At 37.2% G+C, this 12171-nt stretch overlaps 1 protein-coding gene across 6 annotated transcripts in view; it reads left to right on the plus strand.

The window, feature by feature from the left end:
* The first annotated feature begins 332 nt into the window (after positions 1-332).
* The window catches only part of gria2b (glutamate receptor, ionotropic, AMPA 2b), a 51536-nt gene continuing 39697 nt past the window's right edge, over positions 333-12171 (plus strand). For 4 of the 6 annotated variants that reach the window (XM_040010341.1, XM_040010342.1, XM_040010343.1 and 1 more), the window contains exons 1-2: positions 333-718; positions 858-998. In XM_040010341.1, coding sequence (XP_039866275.1) covers positions 634-718; positions 858-998 — 226 coding nt within the window. In that variant the 5' untranslated portion in view covers positions 333-633. The remainder of the gene's footprint in view (positions 719-857; positions 999-12171) is intronic. The other 2 variants (XM_040010345.1, XM_040010346.1) reach the window with 2 other exon arrangements.

Raw genomic sequence — 12171 nt, forward strand, 5'->3', positions numbered from 1 at the left:
GTTCATTTAACATAAACTTGGTGGCAACGATGCTGAAAAGTGGACAGACTTTAAAATGAATTGGGACACTAACAAAGGAAAGTTGAAACGTACATCAGGAAACGAAAATAAAGTGTCACTTATAACTCTCGAATGTTGTGAATAAAGCATATTTGTAAATGTAACTTCTTATTTTTGCAATGTTAGGAAAAAGAGAAGATTACATTGTTTAGAAGAAGCGCTTTTTCAAAGTGTCGTGTGCTCTCTTGTCGCCAAGTGGCTCATTCTCGGCTTTTTCCGTCTCTGTCCGCCTTCTCATTAACATTCCTCACTTGTGGGTGTGATGCTGAGAAGATCTCCTGCTCGCCGAGCGGAGACGCGCAGTGTGCCTGTGAGTTAGAGGAGGTATCAGCTGGCGGCAGGAGGGGAACGACAAGGAGGAGCGGAAGAAGAAACGGCAAACCTACGTTGCAGGCGACCATTCCTTCACTGCCGGTGTCCTTTCACTGCTAGCCACCTGCAGAAAACGGTCCTTTCCTATTTTTTTTTTCTCCCCAAGACTGAAGGTGTCCAATATGTCTGGGATCTAATATCTCTGGAGAAACAGAGGAATATCATAATACCTTAGTGGATGTGGACAACTAAACTGTCGACATGGAAATGATAGTGAATTTATTCGTTTCACTTCTCCTGGTTTTATGGGGATGCGCGCTTGGAGGCTCGCCCAGTGTTCAGATTGGTAAGCACCCATTAGTTCAACCGAAAAAGCCAGTTAGCTACAAACATTTTTGTGCGCAAAAACCTGTGAAATTGGTTCTAAATATGTTGTATTAATCAAATATTTACCAGTGTAAAAAAATTATTTGTATTTATTTCAGGGGGACTTTTTCCAAGGGGCGCGGATCAAGAATACAGCGCGTTTCGGATAGGAATGGTTCAGTTTGGCACCTCGGAATTCAGACTGACGCCTCATATTGACAATTTGGAAGTGGCAAACAGTTTCGCTGTTACCAATTGTTGTAAGTTAAACATATTTTAAGTGTACTTTTATTGAAATAAGACTTCAATGTCATCTGTGATATAATCTCCACCGCTGTGCTGTTTACCATAAGAGTTTGGATACACGTTATCAGCTCTTAGGATGTAATGATCTGAGCTGTCTAATCTATATTCTGTCAGCAAACACATCCAGACTGTGAGCTGGGTAGTTGAGGATGAACGAGGCTCGTGTAGGCAGGGGAAAGTTGGTTTCCACAGAAACAGTCGGTCACATCCATCCCATTTTCATTTCTTCAGATTTAGAGATCAAACAGACTGTACTGCAAGAATATCGATCCTAATATTTATTATGATCCTGCTTTCATGCAAACCAACTTGTTTTTTCGAAAGTAACTGAAGATGAGGGGGTGGTAGAACTAGACTTAATTTCAGTATTCTCTTATCTGTTTCTTGTAACAAATGACATTTTAAGCAGCCACCTTCATTACTTTATATTTAATGTTCACTGAAAGGATCAACTATACTGAAGATAGACAGGTTAACTGGATCGGTATGCATTCGCTGTTTTCATCTTTCATCTTTCAAGACGAAATCTGAGATGTAGGACTTGCTGAGACTGACGTTTTTTCATTGGTTACCGCTGTCACGTCTTTTCTGAGCCCAGAAAGAGCGGTGCTCAACCATTGTTTGTTCATATAGCCTTTGACTGCGCTTCAGGCATTGCCTAGCGACTAGGCGAAGCTTTAACATTCCTATTGAGAACTAATGATACCACGAGGCAGCGAAAACGCCAAAGGTTCTTGTGAAAAACAGGACAATAGCTCTCGATGAAATTTGAATCACGACATTCGAATTGTCTGCCACATTTATCTCTAATACTTCTTCTTTTTCGACGAGACGTCAGTAAACCGAGTTTTGTGATTAACATGCATTTACTGCTTTAAAAAAAATCCATGGCCCTTTAAAGCTTTATTTCCTTAATAGGTTCGGAGGTCGCTATTTTAACAGCCACAGTTCATACATTTCATTAAGCGGTTGCCAAGCGACTGCTCCTCTCAACAGTCCCTTAAACATAAATCAAACGCTTCTGATTGGTGCGCGCATCGGTCCAATCGATTTCATTACCATATAAAAGCTTCCTGCTTAGAGATCCTCACTGCGCGTGACAGATCACAGCGAGGGTCATGTTGATGATTGAATTGTTTACAGCAGTCTATATAAACCACTGTTGTTTAGCTGACTTGGTTTAAATGCATCTCACACGTACAATTTTTTGTGCAAAGTATATCCTGTGTGTATTCTTTATACCCACCCCCACCACACAGACATAAACATACACACTTTACATACTTTACTCTTGAAGTTTGTCTATGTTGTGCCACATATATATTAATCTGAGCGATTAGATGGGACCAATCTTGTTTTGGAAAACTATATGCAAACTATATATCTACTTATAATAAAAACATGGAGTGACCCGCACCTGTTTACTTGTTTAACTTAGGCTAATGTGTGGGCAAATGAACTGATTCTCATTATTTTAAATGAAGTAAACAGAACTTATCGCTGACTGGAAGGAAAACAATGGGCTGCAAGATTTGCACTGAGTTAATCTTTTAGTTAAGCACAGTATTTATTTATCCTTGTAATTCATTTAATGGACTTCCTGCATGATGTTTCGTCAGCTCGTGCAGTTTCAGATGGCAGTAGAGACTATGACCTTGGTTCACATCCACCTTAATGACAGTGACTTCAGTTCATTTACTGCTGGTCCAGAATTGAACTGAAAAAGTACTGAAAGATGCATAAAGTTAGCAGTGACCCTGAAGGGTGAACAAATGGTTACACAAAATAGCAAATAAATGGATAGATGTAGACTGTGTTATGCTGCACAAAGGAAGTCACATTGTATACGAAAAAGGGGACACATTTATTCAGAGGTTTTGTGTCTCATACATAGTTGCATGCATCTGGTGATACCAGATTGCGTGTGTATAAACTCCATCAACTGACTTTTTGAGTGGGAGTGAGAATGAGAAAAGGTAGGACTGGCTGGGGTAAGGCGTGGAGGGCGAGGGGGGGTCGCATTTAATCCAGTAGATGGCAGTCTGCCCCACAGTCCACCTCCCTCTGTAATTACAGCACATTGATGCCACTACCTTGTCTTTTGTTAACTATACTTTATGAAACACATGCAGGGGAGAATAATGGGAGACACAATAAAGCCAATTCTCAATCCTGAAATCTAAAACATTGTAACAAAAGGTTTTTATAAGCTGTATGTTTAGTTCTGTGAATGCAATAATCAGACTCTTCTAATCTCAAACCAGAAAAGTACATTAGTCTTTAATAACGAGGGGAAAATGAAAGACAATATCCAGCTATATATAAATCGATCTTAGTGGACTACAGTATGTACCCTGAGAGACAGATTAGCTTTAAAATGTGTTCCCTCAATGTGAAAGTAGATAATGTCATCAGCTACAAAAAGAGCGCTAAAATTTACTTGGCACACACTGTGTTTTGCATTTTTCATATGAGATATATTCTAATGTTCACATATCATATTTGAGGTAACTGGCTACTGTATTGGTGGATAAAGTATCTTCTTTTATTTCCTTGCAAAATGTGGGACTCAATATATGGACTGGTATCTCTCACACTGTGGCTGTACTTCTGGGCACCAGCATACTTCATCAATGTAGTGTGTCAGAGACAGTGGGAGGGAGGATGATACATTCCTCCATCAATAACAGTTCATCTGGTCAGGCTGGCATCTGCTGCCAAGACTAGGGGAGTTGTTGTTACCATGTTATGTGTTTGTGTGTGTGTAGTCAGGTTGGTGTGCTGTCTACCCAAAGCAATAAAATTTAAAAAAAATGTTCGAACACTCTAGATTATAACCAGCTGTCTGTCCCCACATGACATACACACCCTGAAACTCTTCATCACTGTTAAAGAAATAATGAGAAAAGAAAAGGAAAAATGGTTGACTCATACCAGGACAAGTCAAAACAAAGATTCCAATTTCTGCTCATTTTTATCCATTCAGTAAAAAAAAAAGTTTCTCTAGTTTATTTATAATTATAGATCCATGATGTGATAAGTAATTGGGAACGTTACCATAAACGAGACCTGTGTAAATATGTATCTTTTGTTATTGTATTTTGTTTACATAATTGCATCTTTTATTGTGTCTTAACTCTTGTGTCTGCCTTTGATTACAGACATGGAACAAGTCAAAGCAACATTGACATTATGTATTTCCTTTATACCTTCATGAGATAACATTAGCATTCTGTCCCAGTCCCAAGAAAATATATATCCAATTTTTTACCTTCCCTCTTGCCTTTGAAAAACCCCACTGTTGTTATTATTTAACTTACGTGAATCAAGTAATTTAAAGGCTGAACAGCTCACAGACATACATACTTTTAAGTGAGTTTTGAGTGGGTTAAAAGTGGCTGCATATTAGGGAGTCACAAACAAAACTCCATCTCAAGCAGCTACAGTTTGCAGCTTTGTCAATGATAGTGCAAAATATCACACCCTCTATGACAACTTTTTAGTTACTTGTACGTGAGAACTCACACCACATAATCTTTCTGTTTTTTTCTCTCCTGCCTTCACAAGCAGTGCACTGGAGCACTGAAAGCCAGTTTGGACATAGCAAACAATTTATTCCAAATAACATAACCAATTAATACTAACAGGGCAAAGTTGTACAGGGAGCAATTATAGTCCATTCACATATGCACTTTCAGTGAACTCTCTAACCCATAACATTATCCTTTGTCACACCTGTTTAAATAATCAATGCTACTTTTTGCTTCTCTCTTATTTCCCATGGGGCTGCTACAGTAGTGGCTCCACATATTTGATCTGGGGCAGATTTCATGCCAGATGCCCTTTCTGACTCAATCTTTCAATTTATCTGGGCTCGGGACTAGCAGTATAGTGACCCCTGAGGGTGGGTTTGTGCCTACTCCTGGTCACCTGGTCTTGATCTGGAGATTAACTAAGAAACTAAGGTTTATTAAGGAATTCCACAGGTTCTGTGCTGGGACTAATAATACGTAGAGTATACATATTTCTGTTAGGGATTATTATTAGAAGAAATACCATACATGTTCATTGGTATGCTGATGACACTCACCTTTATGAAGCTGATGACATACACCAGTTAGTTAAAGACAAAGACCTGGATGGCTTCTAATTTCCTGCTTTTAAATTCAGATAAAACTGAAGTCATTGTACTTAGCCCAAAAAATATTAGAAAAAAATATTAGTAATGTGGCGACTAACTAGATACTTACTTTGGATGACATTACCATAGCCCTGAGTAACACTGTGAGGAATCATTTTTGATTCATTTTGACAAAATATGTCCTTCAATGCACATATTAAAAAAAAGATGTTATACTGCCTTGCATTTGTGCAATATCTTTAAAGCTTGAGTATTGTAATTCATTATTATCAGGTTGTTCTAAAAGCTTTCTAAAAAGCCTTCAGCTCAGTGAGAGTACTAAGGGACTAAAAAGAGAGAGCATATTTCTCTCCTGTTAGACTCTATTCATTGGTTCTCTGTTAAATACAGAATTGATTTGCTTTATTTTTTCACTCATTATGGGTTTACACACCAGTTTGCACTCTGACCGTCTCATACATCTTTTGTCCTTTCTCCATCTCACCACACCCAACTGGTCACGGCAGATGGCTGCCCCCTTTCCTTTATGAGGGTTTATGAGGGTTCAAATTGAGGTTGTATTATTTCTGACACAATTTTAGAGCAGTTCATTATACCCTAAACAGACAAAGAAGTCCTAGCTGTAAATTCATGTGCTGAAGCTGGAAAATATCAGTGTGAAATGAGAAATTTGGCACACTGGAAGACGTTGCAGCTCATTTGGTCTTTATCAATGTTTGTCAGACTCAGTGTAGAAATGCTAGTATATAACAGTAAGCCAAAAGTTGGTATTAGCTAGCCATTAGTATTATTTTAACTGAAACATTTCTGCAAAGCTTTGTCTCAGCAGTTTTCTTCATGATAATTTTCTTTCTTTTGACTTGAAGAGCCTTTTTTCATTGGCTTCAAAACTTATTTGAAGTTAAGAGCAGCACAGTTAATAGCCACAAGACAGATTGTTATTTATCCCTGTGCACTTGAAAAGGAACCATCCAATGTGAAAGTAGAATTTAAAAAAAACGCTAAAACTATTTATAAATCCAGTAGTATTTAGCAGGTTAAAGACATTCATTTAAAGAATACTCCAAAAGGTTGTGGCCCTAATAACTTGGAGTAATTCCACTATTGCCATTACTAGGATAATCCATCTTTTCTGGCTCAGCCTTCTGGTTTTATAGTGTTAATGATAATCTTTATGTGTGTTTACTTAATTTCAGTTCAAATGCTTCCATTGTATATTCTTGAGCTGTTATTTCTGTTCCCTACCTCTTTTCAAGCAAACTGCTTTTCTAAGACCAATGGAAGAGTTTGAGGGCACTGACAGCCAGCTGGTGATTTTAACACTTCAAAGTTCTTGTTTGTCATGGTTGAATCATGTCATACTGTAATTTCATGCATCTGAATGCACACAGCATTTCTGGGACGAACATATTCAGGGACCTGGCTGAATGATCAAAAGCCTAAACCGGCCATACATGCACTGCGGTGAATTGGTTATAGCCAATTTATTGTTCACGCTTAATTAAGTGCATTCTCCTCCATTTCAGAGAGTGCTGTGAAATATTAAATAGGCCTGGGAGCTGGCCGGTCAGAAAATGAGGCTAAAAACCCTCTGTGGATCTTAGCTTGCCCTGAATACAGCCCTCAACCAAGCCCTTATGACTGTGTTCTCAAAAAATACAAGCTTGAAATATTATGTGTTACAGTGTAATTCAAAGTTCTTAGCTGGAAGTTTCCAAGTTATTTCACTGACTTTTATTATCATAACTCAGTCTTAAACTCCTGTGGTGTTTTGCATTTCACTCACTGCATCAGTGATAAGTCTTAAACAGTTTGCATTAATTTAACTAATAAATAAACATTTCCTGCATGTGTGGTAATAATAACTGGATTGATATGATTTGATGAATATGATTGCCACTCTCCTGTCTGAAAGCCTGCTAGAATCTAAGCAACTAAGTCATGTGAGCTGATGAAACAGTCATGAAATACTGTTATGAAACATCTGAGCTTGTAAATGTTCCAGCTCCATTCATTGAGTAATTTAATGCAAATGTATGCTATAACATTGACATTACCTTGTGCTATACAGTAGTAAATTATGTAAAGCAACATGATACAACACATTTTAACATGTATGAATGTCAAGAAGGAAAATAATTTTATGCACCGTGTCATTTGCGTGAAGTATTCTACTGAGAAAAAGACTGCAACTCCTGAGAATGGCTTCATTTTCATATACAGTGACTCCGCCTTCCACCACCCCCACTCACTTGTGCTATTTAAAACAGTTTTGACATTGTGTCTTTGTGAAGGGTTACACACTTTGAATTGGTGCCAGTGAATATTCAATGTGAAATACATAATACTCTTAGTTTAAAAGGAAGCACACTAAAGTTGTGAACTTCCACAGGCCTTGGCTTTTAACAACAGAGAAAGCATTAAAAAGCAAGATTTAGATTGCAGCTGCACTTCTTTCATGGGATTTGATGTCTTCATCACTATTGGGGATTTTCATGCAAATTTGACTATTTTTGACAAGCACCTCTGTTATGCACAAGGCTGTTCTGTTGTGCAGACATGACAAAAAGTCAAACTTAGTGTGCTGACACAACACTGGACCAAATATTAATATTTGCTTAGAAGTATTTGTTTGTATAGATGAAAAATAAATACAATGATATAAATGTATTAGTGTATTAAATGTAAGTAGGACACTAATATGGAATAAACTTTGATCATTCTGGAGGGACTTAGTCTACAGCCATTTTCTTACTCTTTGTCTTTCATAAAATAAGGGCAGCTTAATGTAGAAAATTTAGAAAGTAAGAAAAAATGATACAAATATGAACCCTGGATATGTAAAATGAAACCACAGAATATAAACTGTCGTGGCTCTGTTTTATCAGATGTTTTACCCTGACTTCCTTTCAGATAGAAACCGTGAAATCAGAAAATATCAGATAATTTATTCAGCTGCCCCCCTTTTCTAGTGTTTCTCCTGCTGTTTTAAAACAGCAGGGTGGATTGTTGAGCTGCCAAAAATGCAAGGGCGGTTTTCTTATCCTGTATAATTTTGAAATATTTGGGCAGAATATGACTGCTAACATTATACTGTAAGTCTCCACACCAAACTCAGAAACTACCTGTACACAATCAACTTCACTCTTTTCCATTAACTTTATCTTCATGTTGAAATCTGAGCTGAAAGTAGTGAACAGTCTGGAGTTTCTTCTTGCCTTATTATTATGCTCACTGTCTGTCTGCTGCCCAGGCATGTACATGGGCAAGAATATCTGGTACTAGTGTGTCAAGCATGTGTAGGTTTGTTTGCCCACTCTTTCATACACCTGTCACACACAATGTTGTCACTGGGCATGTGTGCATATCAAGCTTTTGTTGATGCAGCTTCTGGCTGAAATCCCATCTCTTCTTTCCATTCTCATCATGTTTCTTTATTATTTGTTTTCTTATCTGCTTCTAATGTCCATTAAATTGTTTTGACCTGCTACCCATTTGCTTCCTGCTGAATATTTGGCTGTCCTTGTGACCAATCTCTCATTGAATTTACCATTGTGAGTTTGTCCTTATCTTAACTGTAGGGTTGATGCTGCTGCATATGCTAAATTGAGCTAGAGCCACTACTGTCCTTGACTTCTGTTAGCATTTCCGAAGTGCCTAGAAACCAACCAGTTTCTAGAAACCAGTGATGTACTGTAAGTCCACATTTCTGTATACACTACTGCTCAAAAGTTTAGGGTCAATTAATTAATTATTTCCTTTTAATATTTTGTATTAGAAGAACTGAGGCTCATTTTCAACGTCACTCCTGTGTTTCATCAGGTCAGGTTAGCATAGTTAAAAATCATTGTAACTAATAAAGACTGGCTAGTTTAGTATTGATATGTTTTGGGATTTGACAGTAGTTGTTGTTGATGTCCCTCAGTAATTTTATAATTTTATAACTAATGATGAGCTTTCAAAGACCAACAGAACAGTCAAAGTTTTTATACAACAGTGTATACTACTCCTTTCACAAACCAGCACTATTGGACACTTATGGGTACTATTAAATGAAACTAACAGATGAGGAGCTGTGAGGCATCTGCTTGTTAAACTTGATACTTACTTGTTGGAGTCCCACTTCTCTTTTTATCTCAGTAAAAGACAGATTTTGAAGAGTTTTCATACACACCATTGTATAATTTTTTTTGTTATTTTTTTTCTCCACACGTACCACGATAACCATGATTTTTGGGAGCCAGACAACTATGTTATAGTTACTTGAAATGGTCCTCTGCTCACCTACATAGATATTCCACTAAAAAAATGATTAATCATTTATGAAAAATCTGTCCATTAATAATGCTTTTTTGGGCAATATTACTGATCAGTGTAATTTTATATTAAAAAAAACCACATGCTTTACTTAAAATAAAGGAACTTTTAATGTGACCCACTGTCTCTTTATGTTTTCATTGATAGCTGAGCCAGTAGGCCCGGCAATAAATGTCAACACATTTTGCTGGCAGCTGTAACTTTAAACTCTCTGCCAGACAATCCTTTGTTAGGTTTAGTATGAAAAATAACAATCATATCATTTAAAATATAAGGAAACTAGCCAAAACACGTACGTTATTGACAGTCATTGATAAATGACACATAAAACGTATTTTATTTTAGAGAGTCCATGTAACTGTAACTAATTTAATTTGTTATGATGTAAGCAGGGAAATGCTATCGACACATGAGAAGAATTTGCATGTCATTTAACCTGTACAGTCAATAATTTATCCTTTTAATCTTCATAAAGCAGTGGGGTAATAGACCAAAACTGCACCTATTAAAACATAAACATAGCAGGGCAATAGGTGAAGATGAATACTCCCACACACCTCTGCATAAAGAGAGAATTTGACATACACTGCACAGTCACTTTGGCAAGATGATTCTCTGTCCAATGAAAGAGGTAGATTAAAGAAACTGCTCAGGGACTGTGGCCTTACAAAACTTTTGATCAGGAAACATATGAAGTTCCTTTAATGGAGACAAACATCAACGCAGAGCAAATCAGCAGGGGGGCGACTGCACTGGTGCATGGCTGAAAACCAAAATCATCTTGTGATAGTTCACTCAACAGCCCAAACACTTATACATGTAAAAGATAAACAGTTTTCAGCAATCAAGTGTTATGCTTAGAAATAAATATAATAAACCAACATATTCATATGTTCTATGTAAAACAAAGGCTAATATTTATAAGTTAAATGCAAATCTATATAGCAAAAAACAAAACACAGAAATATTGTTTTTAGCAGTGTAGGCAGGCTTAGTTTCACAATTTCAACCCTTTGGTGCACAAAAAAATTCTACACAACTGTAGAAAAAGTGAACGACAAGCCAACAGCTGCTGAGAGGCTTTGGCTACCATCCAGATGAAACCTTTTGTTTAAGCAGGCAGATCATCAGGGAGCAAGTTGTTACAAGAGTACAATACCGCTGTCTGTAAAACAGACAGCAGTTAACAGCAGTGCTGACAATATAAAGAACTCTTTCAAAGGGATCAAAGCTGCAAATGAAGTGGGCAAAGTGAGCTCTGGTTGAGAGACAGGGCTGGGAAAAAAAGGCATATGTGCTTTTTCAGCAGGAAACAGAGAATTAATTCCTCTTCTTCATGTGACTAATTTACGCAATTAAATAAATTTCAGTCAGTTACAATAATCAGTGCAATTAATGTAAATAGTATAGTCAATTACTTGCTAAGTTTGAGTATTTATCTATCCTTCCTAATAGTTTACAGAGAAAGTATGAAATGCTAAGATCACAAAAAAAAGACCCAGATTCCCTCCCGCCCCACCACTCTTATCTACCTTTACCCTGAGTCATCATGCCCTTTTTTAAAGGACAAAGCCAGCCTAAAGAAAGTCTGTCCTACATTTACATTACATTTAGATTTTGCTCACTGACACATAACGGTGGAACAATAGAGAGAACAGAGACATCTATAAATGTGCTGCTCTCTGGCTTATCAAACTCTTAAGACATTCTCATCCTATTGTGTCATTTGCATTTATCATTTTTTTTTATTTCTTTATCTTTCCTGTCATTTCGGTTGTATTTTTTTCTTTTAGTCCACACACAAAATGCCCACAAATACACAATCAGATTTAAAAAGCTTGACAAAAACACCCATTAAGAGTAGACAAGGCAACCAGATCAAATCGTAATCCCACAATGATAGGAAGCACAGGTTCTCCTCTATGCATGTTGATGAGTATCCCTCTTAAGCAGTAAACATTATTTGTTGAAATAATGAAAATATTCAGTTAAATGACTTTCACAATGATTGTAATTAGATTTGAAGATTCTTGTAGAAATATAACAGCCACTTGAAGTTCACCTGCGAAAGACTAGCTCCTTTTAAAATGTGTGTTCTTTGTTTTGCTTTGTGTCATGTTCTTTCAGTAAGTTGAACGTTGTTAAATTAGGTCTCAGGGAAAGATGTGCACTACAGGTTGCTGGCAGTTGTCAGGGGAAATCTGTCACAGAGACGGTGCTGCACCAAAAACCTCAGTGAGATTGGCTTGGTCACTTGCAGATTGCCACAGTCCCTCATAGTTAACATGGAAAATGCTGATTTGTCTGCAAACACTTGCTAACTAACCATCGAGCAGAAGGGAAACTCAAAAAACTTCAGTACATACTGGAAACTGAGAATGCTCGTTTTCAAGTTAAAGTTACTTTACCTTTACCGTACCACAGAAACCAGCATGTTTCAAAAGGTGCATGTATTACTTTGAAGGTTTCTTGTTACATTTCACTCCTCACAATTTCACGACAGCTCAGAGAGTAGTTTGTGACAACAAGACAAGGCTGTGTTTTCCATACAAATTTTGGGAAACCGTGGCAATTCCAAGGAGGTTTTTAGTGCAGTATTGTATATGTCTTTGCTACCAATTTTACTTAGTGACAGCAAGTATCCTCCAGCAATCACTTGCCTTTGGGGA

This window comes from Simochromis diagramma, unplaced genomic scaffold (assembly GCF_900408965.1).
Source record: "Simochromis diagramma unplaced genomic scaffold, fSimDia1.1 OVJJ01000585.1, whole genome shotgun sequence".
NCBI classification, from domain to species: domain Eukaryota; kingdom Metazoa; phylum Chordata; class Actinopteri; order Cichliformes; family Cichlidae; genus Simochromis; species Simochromis diagramma.